This window comes from Girardinichthys multiradiatus, chromosome 15, assembly GCF_021462225.1.
Source record: "Girardinichthys multiradiatus isolate DD_20200921_A chromosome 15, DD_fGirMul_XY1, whole genome shotgun sequence".
Classification (NCBI taxonomy): Eukaryota; Metazoa; Chordata; class Actinopteri; order Cyprinodontiformes; family Goodeidae; genus Girardinichthys; species Girardinichthys multiradiatus.
Window position 1 is genome coordinate 26,415,805 of NC_061808.1, and position 14,705 is coordinate 26,430,509.

The window sequence follows — 14,705 nt, forward strand, 5'->3', positions numbered from 1 at the left end:
TCTTCCTCAGGGTCCGGTCACCTCTTCTCGTTGTGCAGCGTTTTCTGCCACACTTTTTCCTTCCCACAGACTTCCCACTGAGGTGCCTTGATACAGCACTCTGGGAACAGCCTATTCGTTCAGAAATTTCTTTCTGTGTCTTACCCTCTTGCTTGAGGGTGTCAATAGTGGCCTTCTGGACAGCAGTCAGGTCGGCAGTCTTACCCATGATTGGGGTTTTGAGTGATGAACCAGGCTGGGAGTTTTAAAGGCCTCAGGAATCTTTTGCAGGTGTTTAGAGTTAACTCGTTGATTCAGATGATTAGGTTCATAGCTCGTTTAGAGACCCTTTTAATGATATGCTAATTTTGTGAGATAGGAATTTTGGGTTTTCATGAGCTGTATGCCAAAATCATCCGTATTAAGACAATAAAAGACCTGAAATATTTCAGTTAGTGTGCAATGAATCTAAAATATATGAATGTTACATTTTCATCATGACATTATGGAAAATAATGAACTTTATAACAATATGCTAATTTTTGGAGAAGGACCTGTATTTTGGGATCCAGAAGAGCTCATGGTAGACAAAGTGCTTAGGTCATGTGGCTACAACCACCATGCTTCATGGTTGGTGTGAAGGCCTTGCGATGATATGCTGCGTTTGTTTTTCTCCAAGCATGGTGCTTTACATTATGACCAACCTCTCTACTTTGGCCTTTTCTGTTGGGAAACCCACAGGTCGGAGGCCTAGCAACTACTTCAAATATTTTCCATTTGTAAATAATATTTCTCACTGTAAAATAGTGAACATCAAATTGTTTTGAAATTACCCTGTTACCCTTTCCAGATTGTTGGCGGCTACAATTGCTGCAGTCTTTCCACTTTGACATTTTGTATGCTCCAGACCAGAGGTTTTTATAGAGGTGTACAAACTGATTATGATCAGGTAGTAAAGCGTGTTGGATTGATAGAACCTGTTCCTTCTTCTCCTAAATCTTTTGAACACAAGGGTGTGCTTAGTTTCTAATACAAAGTTTTTCCATTTTGACTTCTTTTTGTTTAAAAAAGAATTACCGTAGAATCCTGTCCATCTTTGCGTTCATTCGTTTTACTGACAGTAAGTTTTATACATCTATGCCACACTTTCACCTCAATACGCTTCTTTATGCATGACTCCAGTTGTGCAAATACTCATTCTATGTAGCTCATTTGAAACTAAAGATGAAAACTTCAGTGTTAATTTAAATTTAGGAAAGTAGTATATTTTCAAATGATTTAAACTTTAACAATTCCCTCTCTAAAAAAGCCATTACATTTGGTAGATCTGTTAGCTTGTGCTAGACTGACTTTGTTAGTATTGTTACAATTCAATTTCCTGTAGGTTTCCTACAACCAATAATTTTATTACTTACTTGGTAAAATAAACCTGATAAAGAGTGAACTTTAGAGTCACTACTACTAGTTTTAACTTTGCCTTTCATAGGAATGAGTTGCCTTCAGCACTATGAATGTATTAGTGAAGCCTAATTTGCAAACTGTCTAATCAATATCTCTGAATACATATTTTGTTCTCAGGTTGCTCCTGAATGTGCAAAACCATTTAATGTTAAAATCAAAAGCAACTGCTGGATCTGTTTCCCAGTTGTTGATTAAGCTGCAGGCTTGTCAGCAAAATGATGCGCCCCCTATATCAAAGATTTACATTTCTGAGCATCTCTGAGACATCACTTCACAAGGAAGGACTCTGCAGATTTCACCATCAGACATTGATTAGCAACCTGGGGAGAGAGAATACAGGTACAAACAGCTGTCAAACCCAAAGAAAATCAACACAGGGAACAGAGGTGCATGCAAACGAGTTCAAATTAACTGTCACAAAGCCATTGGTTTGATTTTCATCTTCGGTAAATTTGCAGAACTGTCTTTTGTGAAACAGACCATGGCAAAAAGGTGGGTTTGTGCAAGTTACTCCTGCATCATTTGAGGACATTTGTATAAACAACAAAGATGTACTGTACACTGTCACATTACCTGTTAAATTCAATGCTGTAATGCCATCAACAGCGCCTTTATACCATTTAGGTAATGGTGACGAATTACCAACCGAAAGCAAATGTTCTCTAGCGTCTGCAACATTCTCCAAGGATTGTTAATGTCTACCTACATATCCAAGTATAAAGCATCAAAAATGAGCCCGTTTGGGGGGGTGCACTGGTGTTTTGGAGAAATGTGCAGCACGTGTGAGTGTTGGTGCCCAACAGAGAGCAGGGTGACACTGAAGGTGTGGGCGCCGGCCTCACAGTTTCTGCGATGTGCTCTGACACACAGATGGTAGCTGACACAACAGAGATCGACTCTCACTGTCCTCACACACCCACACACTCCCTTCTTCTCCCCAAAATGGATGTTCTGCCTCATGTTCACTCTTGATAGACACATCGATATATCACTGCTCTTTCTTTCTTCCCTTCTTCTCACATTTTCTTGCTTATCAGAGAGATGCTGCCCACGTGGGAGTAGATGGACATTACAGATGAATGATTTAAGAGGACTATCCAAAAAGTAGCTTCTAATGTATATAAAAATTCCACATACACATAAATGAGGTCTGTGAGTGCTGGCCAATTTTCCATGAAAGTTCAGAACATTGCTCTAAGAGGATTTCTACTTCTCCTGGAGTCTTTATGTCCTGCTTTTGATATTTTTCCCCCCACCTAGCTACTAATGAACATTCTGGGCAAATCTAAAAAATGTTATTGCAAGCAAATGATGCCAATAAATGTGTGCAAACTGTTTTGAAACCCCTCCAGGCTGGAGCTGATTCACACAGTAGCCCTGGTTTCCTGCAGCCAAATCACAAGCTCTCAGTTCATTACTTCTGACAGGACACAGAGGGCTATGAGGGATTGATGTGCTCACATACAAATGCTGTTCCCTCTCTTCTCCTGTCTCTTCCACTGATGTTATAGAAACCAAATTAACCGCGGCTGAACATGGCACTGTATATGGATTACTTTGTATTGAAGACGTAGTGTTTAATCATGCCTGCTTTCAGAAAAATGCTAGTATCAGCGGGCATTTAGTTTAACAATGTGGGTGTTAATAGTTTGATGGTAAAACGTCTCAAATGCACCTGTAATTTGTTCATTACTGATATAGTCATGGCCAAATGTTTTGAGACTGACACAAATTGTATTTGTACAAAAACTATTTCAACTTGTATTCCAGCATTCAGTTGGATATCAAAGGATCTCATGAAATGCATTTAATTGTAAACAACAAATGACCTTCTAGCATCATTTTTAGTATGCTTATTGTTAGAGCAGGAGAAACTATTAATCAGGACAAGGCAGCTGATATCACTCTGTCATTGTTTTAATGAGCTCAAAACTATATTAGATTGAAGTTCATTAATCAATCATGTTAACGTATCTAAATCAGTCTGAAGAGTGGATACTTTTCTTTTCCAGGGAGCTCTGTTTATTAAAATTAAGCAACAATTAAAAACAAAAATAAATAAAGATGTATTATCAACCAAACACCGTTTACTCACCACTCATTAACCAAAACAAAATACATAGCATTAGATAAATGTAATAAGGTCAAAACACAACATTTCCTCCTACATACTACTGATAAAAGAAATTATTAATAATCAGGAAACAAACACTCAAAACAACAGTAACTAAAACTAAATCAAAACCTAGAAATTACCAGAAACCTATTGGCTGTTTAAAAAATGCAATACTACAACAACTACACGAAAAAGCTGACCAAAAAAACATTTTCTTTATTTGACTGATTTTTCCAGATTGAATTTAAAATGTGATTATTGACCACGAGACTCTTTGCTCAGTAGACTTACACATGTGCTGTCAGGCAGTAAGATAAACAACATGGACAAAAACAATCATGCAAGGTCAAAGACACCTGGCAACCACTGGCATGGGTAAAAGTTTACCTTGACTAAATCTATGGTCCTACAAGGCCTGAACGGATGTGCTAAAAGACAGTTTTGTAAGTTCCAGTTCACATTTTGATTGAATATACATGAGAGCAGAATAGTTTATTTTAAAAGGAAGAAGTGCTTGAAATGATTCTTTTGTCACTGATAGTTATCTTCAAATACACATAGGCTCTTATCCTCTATGCAACAAACAAGCTTTACAAAGTATCTTCATTAATGGGGTTGACACCAGTGCAGAGCTTGCTCAGGAATGCTGTCAGGCAGGTGTGAGTGTTTCTGCGTTCCCAGTGAGGCTTACTTGATGTCAACAAGGGCAGTAAATAGACAGTGATATTCTGCAGGAAGTGCCAGGATGTGATAATGATGCTACTACTACTGTGCGACACTGTAGGTATGGTGATTGTTTTTGGTGAGGCTCTGGTGTTGCTTTTTATTCGGTTCCTTTAGACCATAACACATTTATCGAGAGGGATTGTTGAGATGGATGTTTTCTTTGGGGAAAAAAGGCTTTTGTTTCACATCTTTACTCCTGAGCCTAGACATGCACACAATACAGAGGATAATCACACGCAGACGAAAAAAAACATGTTTGGAAATTTGTGCAGCTCCTTCAGTATCAGGATTTTGACATCCTCCCAGACCAGTTTCTACCTTGTCTTTTCAATGCTTCTGGATGAATCCTGAGGTTTAGTAATGTCACTGCTGTCTCACGTTTTCTCCAATTACTGATGAGTATCTTCATTGTGCCATCATATATAAATAATACAGTGAAGGGTTGTACCCTTCCTCCTCCCACTGATCATTTGTAGCCGAAAGGAAACAAATTGGGACTAGTCAGAAAAGTTCTACAGCTGGGCGGCATTTCAGGTTAATCAGATCCACTATAATGGATGACTTGTGAACACATGAAGCTGAATGCAGAAAATGAATCATAAGGTCCTTCAACAATGTATTAGTTCAGGAGTGTTCACATTTATGCAACATTAGTGCAGTTTTTCGTTCTCCACCTTAACAGATGTGCTTGTTTGTCACTTTACTTATTTATATTCATGCCATATTAAATGTGGAAAGAGTTAAATGATTTATCATGCCCTCATTCTGTTTATGTAACTATAAGCGTATCTTTTAAGAGGGATGTGTTATGACCTATTAGAGCCACTTTAGATTCAGTACAGAGCGATACATTCCAAGAGTTTATTTCTGTTCATTTTGATAGTTACAGGTTGCAAACCCCCAAATTTATTTTACAATGAAATGCACCTCAAATGAGGTTCATGTTTTTAAATTGAAGTACAGAACTTTTCAATATTCTAATGTATTGAAAAGACTGTAGTTATGACTTTGAAACTGAAGCTACTGTGTATATCTGTGTAACCTGCACTTTTTCAGAAATCAATCACTTAAAATATCTAAAAAATCCAGCTACATAATTGGCAAATATAAAAAAATATACTTCTTTGTACCTCAAAATGTGTGTAAGATTTATAAACAGTGTTAGAACGCAGCAGATTTATTGAATCAACTCAGTCTGAGTATGTGTGCGGGCAGCCGATCACAAGAGACATGCAGTGGTCTTTGCAGAGGTGTGTGCTGCAGGGGATTAGTACGAGTCTGTAACCAAAGGGCAGAAATGGGTCCTGGGTAGAACATCAGCTCCTGTCTGCAACTGATGAGTGCTTTAAAATGAAAAAATCAACTAGGCTACTCTGTATTGCATTCCAGTACACAGACACTGTTTTTAAAGGTTACACTGCTGTGGGACCTGCCTGCTCCGAGTGTATTCAACAGTCTAAACGGATGAAGGTCTGGTCAGAGCATGCTTCCTGTTTGTATAGTCAGGGGTTGGTATGTCATTCCAGACTGCTTGTAGCTGCAGCGTGAAACACTCCTCTGCCTTTTAATGGGTCTTTTTGTCAGTCTTGAGGTTTATGGAGCCCCTGTGTTTTTTTTCTTCTCCTCATTCTCTTTTTCCTCTCGCTATAAATGGGTGAGTTTGTGTCTCTGGGGAAATTATACATGTCACTATCTCAGTGACAGGCAGCCCATCTATTGTAAATTATCACATGTGTGATGAAAAGAAGGAGGTGTGCTTTGCCTTCTTCACCGTGCACTTCAGTTAACCACACGGGCTCTGACGCCATGGCTGCTTTCTTACTGATTAGATTGCATATCAGTCGTGTGTTTTGGAGACAGCTAGTTTATGGTCTGTGTTGATAGAAAAGGAGGGCGAGACGTTGGCATTAGAGGGCATAAATTGACCATCAGCTACTCAGAATGATTTCATGCTGTGTGAAACCAAATAACTGCAGCAACATGTAGTTATTGATGCCTGGCATGTATTATGTTATTGTACAGCATGTTTACTTGGAGGTACTTAACTTTGATGCTGCCCCACAATCGGAAGGAAATAGGAATGCTAACAGGCACATGGGTTTGTGATGTTGAATGCCACTGAGCAAATCTAAATGCAGTCTGCGCAATGACTAATACCTTGCTGCATCCATTCATTTCTCTGATCTGTGACTCAGATGTATATTTTCCAGTTAATGTTGTAAAGCAAGGACCTGAGGGCCAATTCCTGCTTGTACGCTGCATTTTCTGTGCTTCCCTGCATCATCACAGTGTCTTATTCTTAGCTTGTGTAGCCCACGTCCATGCATGTTCCAGTTTTTTTAGGAAGACTGAAAGAGATATAGGCGCAATTAGGCGTAAATTACTTTGGAGTTGTTTTGATATATAGAGACTATGGTATATAATAATCCAGAGCAATTTATCTTATTGCTGTTGAAAACAACTGACAGTGTTGGTTTGGTGCACCTTTATTTTTATCCATCATCACTGTACCTGAATGAAAAACCTTGTTATCCCCAAATAGCAGACTTTCATTATAGCTGGAATTCCTCTCTGTTTTGGTGATGCTATTTAAATTTGCACGGAAAAGCATTAAAATTTGCATTTTATTTGCACACACTATAGGTCTGCTTTTGTTCAGGTTTAAAATAATTACCCTAAAAGGCCTCAGCCAAAAGTCTTTAATACAAAAACATGTACCAATATATATCCATGGTATGAATTGATCTAGATAACTAGCCTGTTTGTAAATATCTGACATTGCATTCTTCTGTGCTGCTGCAGAGCTGCATTGTTGTCCTACAACCACTGAAAACACACCTCACTTTGACATGAACATTGTACAGTGCAGTTGTATTTTTAGAGAAATCCACTGATGCATTCTTGCTCCTATAAATACCCACTAGGACATCAAATGTTTATTAATCCGTCGCCAAAAATAGTTCCCATTGACTGTTGTCCTTTGTTTTCTTTTTGCTTGTTTTCAGGTGTTCAGGATCAGAGAAGATTCTCTTTCTCTGTGAGAGCTTCCAGGCTTAGGGCTGGTTGTCACAGATAAAATGAGGAAGTTGAAAAGAGTGGGCTTATGACTCCTAAGTTTTGTAATTTAGCTGAAGGACTTCTGTGAGCAGTTAGTCAGTTCCTTCGTAGACATTGCAGTAATGGTGTGTTGGTGTATTAGTAGTTAACAAAAAATGAAAAAGTAAACATGAATATCTCACAGAAGTGCTTTGAGGTGGAATTTAATTCACCATTTATGTAATTTTGTTTTCATGGTATATAGTTATTGCCAAGAACCTACTCCCTCTTCTTTTGAGTTTACTGTTTTACAAACATAAATGAAGACTTAAAAATATAGAAAGATGACAAACATATCTAAGTAAGTGATAGGATGAAAAACTTTTATACCGAAGTGAAGAAATGAACTGAAAGAATGTTGTTAAGGTTTGCAGGAATTTGGTCGTTCAGAGCTGTTGGAAGGTGCGGGTTGGGTCAGCACTAGGACTGAGCAACAGCAGGACATCCATTCTTTTCAGCTATTCTCTTGTAGATTTATAAATGTGCTTGGGATCGTTGTCCTAAAAACCCCTCTGCAGGAAGCTTCAGCTGTCAAAGAGCCACACAGGTCCCTATAAATACTCTAGTATACAGAATGTTTTGGGTGAATTCAATAACTGAAAGATGCTCGAGTCCTGTGGCCATGAAATAAACAATCTAAATCTGAGAGTTTGTCTGGAGCTTGTTTTGATTTGTTCTCTCCAGACAGACATCTCTACCTGACATGTAGTTCTTTTTAAACATTTCTCAGGGCATTTCATAGTCTGATGTTGGAGTTAACTTGACAGAATGGCCACTTCTAGAACCATCTTCAGTGTCTTGTTAAGAAATGTTCTTTCTGCTGAACAAAACCCTCCAAGTGGATTATAAACCAACTAAAAGTGGAGCTTAAATGTTCAACTCTGACCACCTTCCCTGTTGGGATTGTTCTTTCAAACTTCTATTTTGATTTAATTCATTTTAAGCACCTTATTCCGCCTTTACCATGCCCCCTATTTGAGTAGTGGCAAACTGGACTTCTTATGGTTTTCTTTTAACAATGGCTTCCTACATTTTCCTAAAAGTCAGATTTGTGGAGCCCAACCCTAGTAGTTATTGAATTGACAGATTCTTCCACCTGAGCTATGGATCTCTGCAGCCCTTTCAGAGTTATTATAGGCCAATTTACAGGTATATCTTCCTCTTGTCTGGCCTGTCAGTGTAGGTAGATGTCTTGCTAGGTTTTTTTAATTGTGCCATAGTCTAAGTCTGGAATTGAGTTTGGAAAATGTTTTTTCCTTCTTACATTTTCTAAGAGACACAAATCTAATAATGCTGAATGGAACATAGTGATTTTAACAATAATTTATATTAATTTAACATGGTTTATCTTTGATTTTTTATTTTTATTTTTTTATCAGACATTGATTTTACCTTTTACACATCAATATATATATATATTTTTTTTGCTTACTGACTGAATGTACTTATAATTTTACTGGCTCTCTTGTCTATCGACAAATCTGAATTAATGTAGAACAGGACCTGTGGTTCTTTAAGTTGGTCTAAAATGCCAAACAAAATCTATTTAAAAATCAAATGCACCAAAGTTCACAAACTGCGCTTTAAAGAATATGCATTTAGCCTTGGAAAGGCTTTGCTTATTTGACTCAGATTTAGAAATAGAGCTGACCTAAGGAGATATAGATACGACTAAATCAATGAAAAGGCCCAATGCCACTCTCTGAGAATTAGGATTAGAACTACAGGATGCTTTGTACTCAAAGGCCCAGAATGCTAAAATGTAAAAAACAGGAAAAATCTAGAAATTTGAGCCAAGGTAGAAACCTTGTATGCAAAGATTCATTTTCACATTTTGTCACTTCTTAAATTTATTGATTGCAATGATTTTATTTAGAGGTATAAAAGTATTGGGGGACCACATTTTCAGATTTTTATCTGTAAGAAAAGATTGAAAACCATGTATCATTTTCTTCCACTTTACAATTATGCACTTTGTGCTGTTCCATCAAAATAAATGACAATAAAATACATTTGTTTTAGGTTGTGATTATAATGTGAGCAAATGTGAAAACAAATAAATAGATGTGAATATTTGGAAGGACCAGATAACTTGAAATATGTCATGGTACACTTTTAAGTTGTTATTATATATTTACCATGACTGTAATATATGCAGTGGAATTGTGAATTGATCCACCACTCCCTAATAAATACGGTCTGCTTATGTAAATGCAGTTCAGATAATATGCTCCTAACCTTTTATTTAGCACCAACTATTTGGTGTGAGTAATTTTCTAATGGCCTGCAGACTGATATATTAAGCATGGATATAGGTCTTCATTAGCGGTGCTCAGAGCAGGCAGGCAGGTGGAGATGTAGCAAAGCCATCTGATGTCAACATAAACAGACATGACAGGTGTGACAGCATCTTTTCCACAGCAACTGTCCAATTTCACCTGTACTTATCAAACCACAGGGATCTTATCCAGTCTGTTCATAAGTGAACAAAGGCCAGAAATATGTTAGCTGGCACTCATGCACCAACACAGTTGCACCATGAGGGTTGCCTTCCACCTGCGTGATTTTGAATTATGATTTTGATTTGTCAACATGCTGGCTGTGGCTCATGCTGCAAGCAGCAACAGTGTTTTTTATCCAGACAACATTTTCTGAGCCAAATCTGCTCAAGAGTCTGGCATCCTTCTTTTATTCACAATCCCTTCCTATCAGTCTTTGTGTTTGTCAGGCATCATAAAAGCACCCAATCCTCTGTTGTTTGTTATGTTGTAATCCCGCAGCTGCATTTTAGAGATGATTGTCCCTGCGTGATGAAACAAGCCCTGTCAGGAGCAACACGCGATTACAGGGCTTCAAGCAGTGATCGGTCTTTGTGTACAAACATTTTTTAAGAAACGCAATCGATGAGGCACAACATGATGATGGATGAACTCCTACAGTGTCCCAGCGATGATGAAAAAAAAGCTCCGTCTACCTTCAGAGGAAACGGACAGAAATGCTTCACAGGAAGGCGAAGCACAGCTTTGTTTTTGCAACCCTCCCCATCTCCTCTGCCTCAGAGGTATAATCAAACCTTATTCATTTCTCTTAGCGTCAGTCTCAATGTCACGGTTCATATTAAGTAGTTGATGGTGAATTACTTGTGGAATAAATTCAATCAGACGGGCGTCCTCGGGGGCAGCGAGACATTCAGTTTCTCCTGACTTGCACGTGTTTCTCTTTATCAGAACTCCAGATCCTTTTGACAGAATTAAAGTAAACCTATGTTCATGTTAATGGCCTTTTAATGCCCATATTATATGCTGTGAAGGAGACAGTGTTTTACAGTCAAACATTATTTTCTAAACATGTTGAAATCTTACTGGTTATTTTAAGTGCCTCTCTTTTTTTGGAATTTGTGGACTGAAATCTGATCAAAGCACTTACATAAATCTAATCATTTATTCAAATAAAACCATGTTTTGCATGTTTTTTTTTTTTTTCATCTGTCTTTGGGGACCTCTGATAACACATTTTAATGCTAGAAGTTTATTTTGCCTTTAATGGATCATCTTGGTTCCCTCAAATACTACAAACCTAACACTGCATCTTTGCCTAATTTAATATGTGCAGATCTGTGAGGTATGCAAATGAAACCAGTGTGCAGCTTGCATGGCTGCACCTGCTCAACCTTAACTCTGTTCAAACATTCAGTCACAACGTACAGTTAAAAATGTTTTGCTAATGAATATGAAGCTTGTCTACAATCACGTCCTCCCCATGTAGCTTGAAGCCATGTTTTTAAAACTGTTACTGGACTTTAAAGGTGCTCTGCGGAAGCATTCACTGCTTACATCTTGTCTTCTAGCTTATAGAAGCAGCTAATTTGCATGGCTTGGTTTTTAACAGAGTTGGGTCTTTAACAGTGTATCCTTATTTGAAGTGTATGTGAAGGAGTATATTTACCAGTCCCATCTTTCCAAGGTTTAATTGGACAGTTCAAATTTTTTTAAGTGATGTTCAGTTGAGACGTTAAAAGCACTAAATACCTGCAGTAGATAACGTTTTTGGCATCTTCATTTAGCATAAATTCAGATGAGTTTTTCCCAGAGGCATTACTACAACAGCAGTCTTCAAGTGTATTTTGTAGAAAATGTAGATCCTTACTTTTAGCCGAGGTTGAATGCTCAAAAGTATGAAACAGAATAACTCTGGTGTACCCATTCCCCCTTCCTGTTATCTGCTGAAAGTGTTGGTATCTTGCAGCTTGAATGAAAATATAATGAGCTGGAATTAAACACAGAGCTTTTCCTTTGCAAGATGATTGCTCTTCCTATTCCCAGGCCACAGTAGACTATATAGAAACCCTGATCATGTACTATAAAAAGCCAACTTTGTGTCTTCCTAACTTACAAATAACATCCACACCAAAGTGTTTTGTTTTTAATGTGATCTTGTTTGGCTTACCCACGGAGCATTCACTGACTAAAAAAATGGGATGTTTCAGTTTCCAATTGGTTGGTTACTTGTAAAGGCCAACATAACTTAACATTGTCCAGTTCTGGTCAACACTTTACGGTGCTTCTATAGTTATTGCAGTTTAAGTGAGCCCCATTTTGTTGATTTTTAATATGTGCTACTTTTATATTGGATAGTTAATCTGACCGTACAGAAAGATCCCTGGTCCCTGCGTCCGACCTCCATTTCCCATATATTCAATACGGTCTGTGTAAATAACCCCCCTATAGAAAAGTGATAAGAGTTTAAAGGTTCATTTAACAGCACTAGTGTAAAATCAGGTTTGTGTTTTTGAGGATGAAGTTGTTTAAAGAAGTTAGAAGTCCTTTCTGGTGTTGGCCCCTTTTGGACTAGCTGTAAACTTTAACCATTGGGACCAACTTATCTGGATTAATACAATACGAGAACATGAGTTTTCTGCTACCCATAAGATATTGACTACTTAATAACCCAATAAGAGAACCTCACTTCAAAAACTCTCAACTACACCATTAAGGTGTGTGGAATTGAATCGTTTTTCTCCCTGTCTTATCTCATCGTCTCTGGTTGCTTTCAGCAGTCCTTTTGGACTCTTGTCTGTCCTGTAATCAGAATCACTCAGCACTGTCTGACCCTTAAATTTACAAAGCTCTCCCATTGTTAGTCTGAGGGGTAATTACATCTGCTGGAGACAGAGACATGTGTTTGTTACTCTGTCTCAGCAGAGCTCAGTTTCTCAATCTGATACTAGTGTGTGTGCCCATGATTAAACAGTGCTAATTGGTACTTCAGAGTGTTTTGAATCCACCTTTCTGAGTGGCTTTTTTGTCACCACCTTCTCAATCTGACAGTCGATTTAAGCCCATCCTCTCTGCAGCAGCTGCAAACGACATTATCAGAACCCCAAGGAGAATATTCCCAAAGGGTATTTTGCCCATCTCCTCTTGCACTTTATCTAAAAGCCTTCTTTCTAGAAGGGGGGAATCAGGTAGTGCTCCCTGGTGTCATTTAAATTCAGCCTGACTTAAAATGCCACAGGGGCTGTAGCAATAAATACTGTTACATGAGCACATAAAAGAAAAATAAAAGACACCTGTGGCCTAATGAAGGTTGTTGATCCCAGTAGATAAATCAGATTAAAAAATGCTTTTAGGAGAGAGTCAGCTTTTTTTTTCTAAGCATCCCTGAAGTGTTTTAAGTGTTAGTTTTGTTGGCCGCAGAATACTGGCAGCATGTTTTCAGACTCTTTTAATTATTTTATTTGTTGGACAACAAAGATACTACCTTGAATTAGGAAGGTTTGCTATAGCCTGAATGGATGTGTGTATCAATCACAGGTCCTGGATCTGTTTGTGGCTCCTTAATGAGGCCTGCTCTGGCTGGAGAGCTGTCGGTGTGGCTGCTTTGATCAGTGGCCCATGGATGCAGGATTATGCTGAGTTAATGCTAACCCATGTAGCTTGCACTCACTAAACACAAGTACAGGTGTAAGAAATATGAGATGAATTAAAAGCACCCATATGTGAAAAGGGCAGAAAACAGTGAGCTTGGAGTGTTGTGTTTCTTACAGACTGGTGGGTCAGGCCCTATTATCCTACAATATCTGTTCGTCCCTGTTTGGGTGGGCTGTCTCTGCCAGAGAGGGCTCGGGGAAAAATGTCCAAAACTCAGCACTGACACTCAGCTCAACTCTAGAGACTAATGGCTGGTAGCTCCCAACATATGTTGCTTTGCGTAATTGCTTTAATTGCTGTCATTGTATGTAATGTTGGGCTTTTTCATCTTCCCTGGTGGTGTAGTCATCCTGCTAATTATATCTGTCATCTCTGCAGCCAAAACGAGTGTTTCACAGCGATTCAGAGCAGTGGGAACTTTAAAATCGGAGGCTTTCTATAAACTGTCTTTGTTCTCTAATCATGAGCTTTTGTCAGACTCAGGTAAATGCTCAGGCTTAATAAGTTCTTATTCTCTTTTCAGGTACGATACAATCACCAACACGTGGGAGACTGTTTCTCCTCTTCCTAAGCCAGTCCATTCAGCGGCTGCCACTGTGTGCGGAGGAAAGATCTACGTTTTTGGGGGCGTAAACGAGGCTGGGCGCTCAGCAGGCGTCCTTCAGTCCTACATACCACAGACCAACGCTTGGAGCTTCATTGAATCACCCATGATAGGTAGGAAAAGTTGGGTTTTGCTAGGATTTCTTTTTCCCCAAAGGGGCTGTACTTGTTAAAGTACTGATGAGCTAAATTGTTCAAGGTCTCATTAACAGTGATTTTATCCCAAAGCTTTGGAAGGCTTTGTACTGTGCCAGAGTCTGGTTTCTGGAGCGGATCACACCAGTGTGAACCCGTGCTGGACCCTGAAACGAACCAGAGATCTATGCACTGTCACAGTTACAACTGCTGGTCTCAGCACGATTTATCTGGACTCTGTAGCAGTTCGCCTGCAGTGTGAATGCATGTTGGGGCAGGTGTGCCAAAAGCAGGAATAGAGGATGTAAGCACATTTGAGTAGAAGAACAAGTACTAGAGGTAGGGGAAAAACAAAGTAAGACACGAATCCGAAGACAAAAGTGTTTGAAAATCTCTCGTGATGCTAAGTGGAGTAGTGTAAAGGCACAGGTGCGCAATTACATTTGAAAGCCAAAGTAGCAACAGAAACCCCGATGACACGGACTTTCTTGCGTGTGCTTTTTTCTTCTCGACCAGCACAATACTGGTCCAATCCATTGCAGCTGCATGACTTCGATCGGTCCGATCTAAAAAAAATAAAAAATCTCTGTGTAAAAGCCTACCTGGTGTAGGTGTGAATTTTCTCACTTTTACCGATCCCTGGACAGGGATATACAGTG

The 14,705-nt window shown here is 38.7% G+C and overlaps 1 protein-coding gene across 6 annotated transcripts in view; it reads left to right on the forward strand.

Annotated features, from left to right (window-relative positions):
- Positions 1-14,705, forward strand: part of LOC124881931 (kelch-like protein 29) — a 374,918-nt gene that overhangs the window by 341,489 nt on the left and 18,724 nt on the right. For all 6 annotated transcript variants that reach the window (XM_047387899.1, XM_047387896.1, XM_047387897.1 and 3 more), the window contains one exon: positions 13,832-14,025. In XM_047387899.1, coding sequence (XP_047243855.1) covers positions 13,832-14,025 — 194 coding nt within the window. The remainder of the gene's footprint in view (positions 1-13,831; positions 14,026-14,705) is intronic.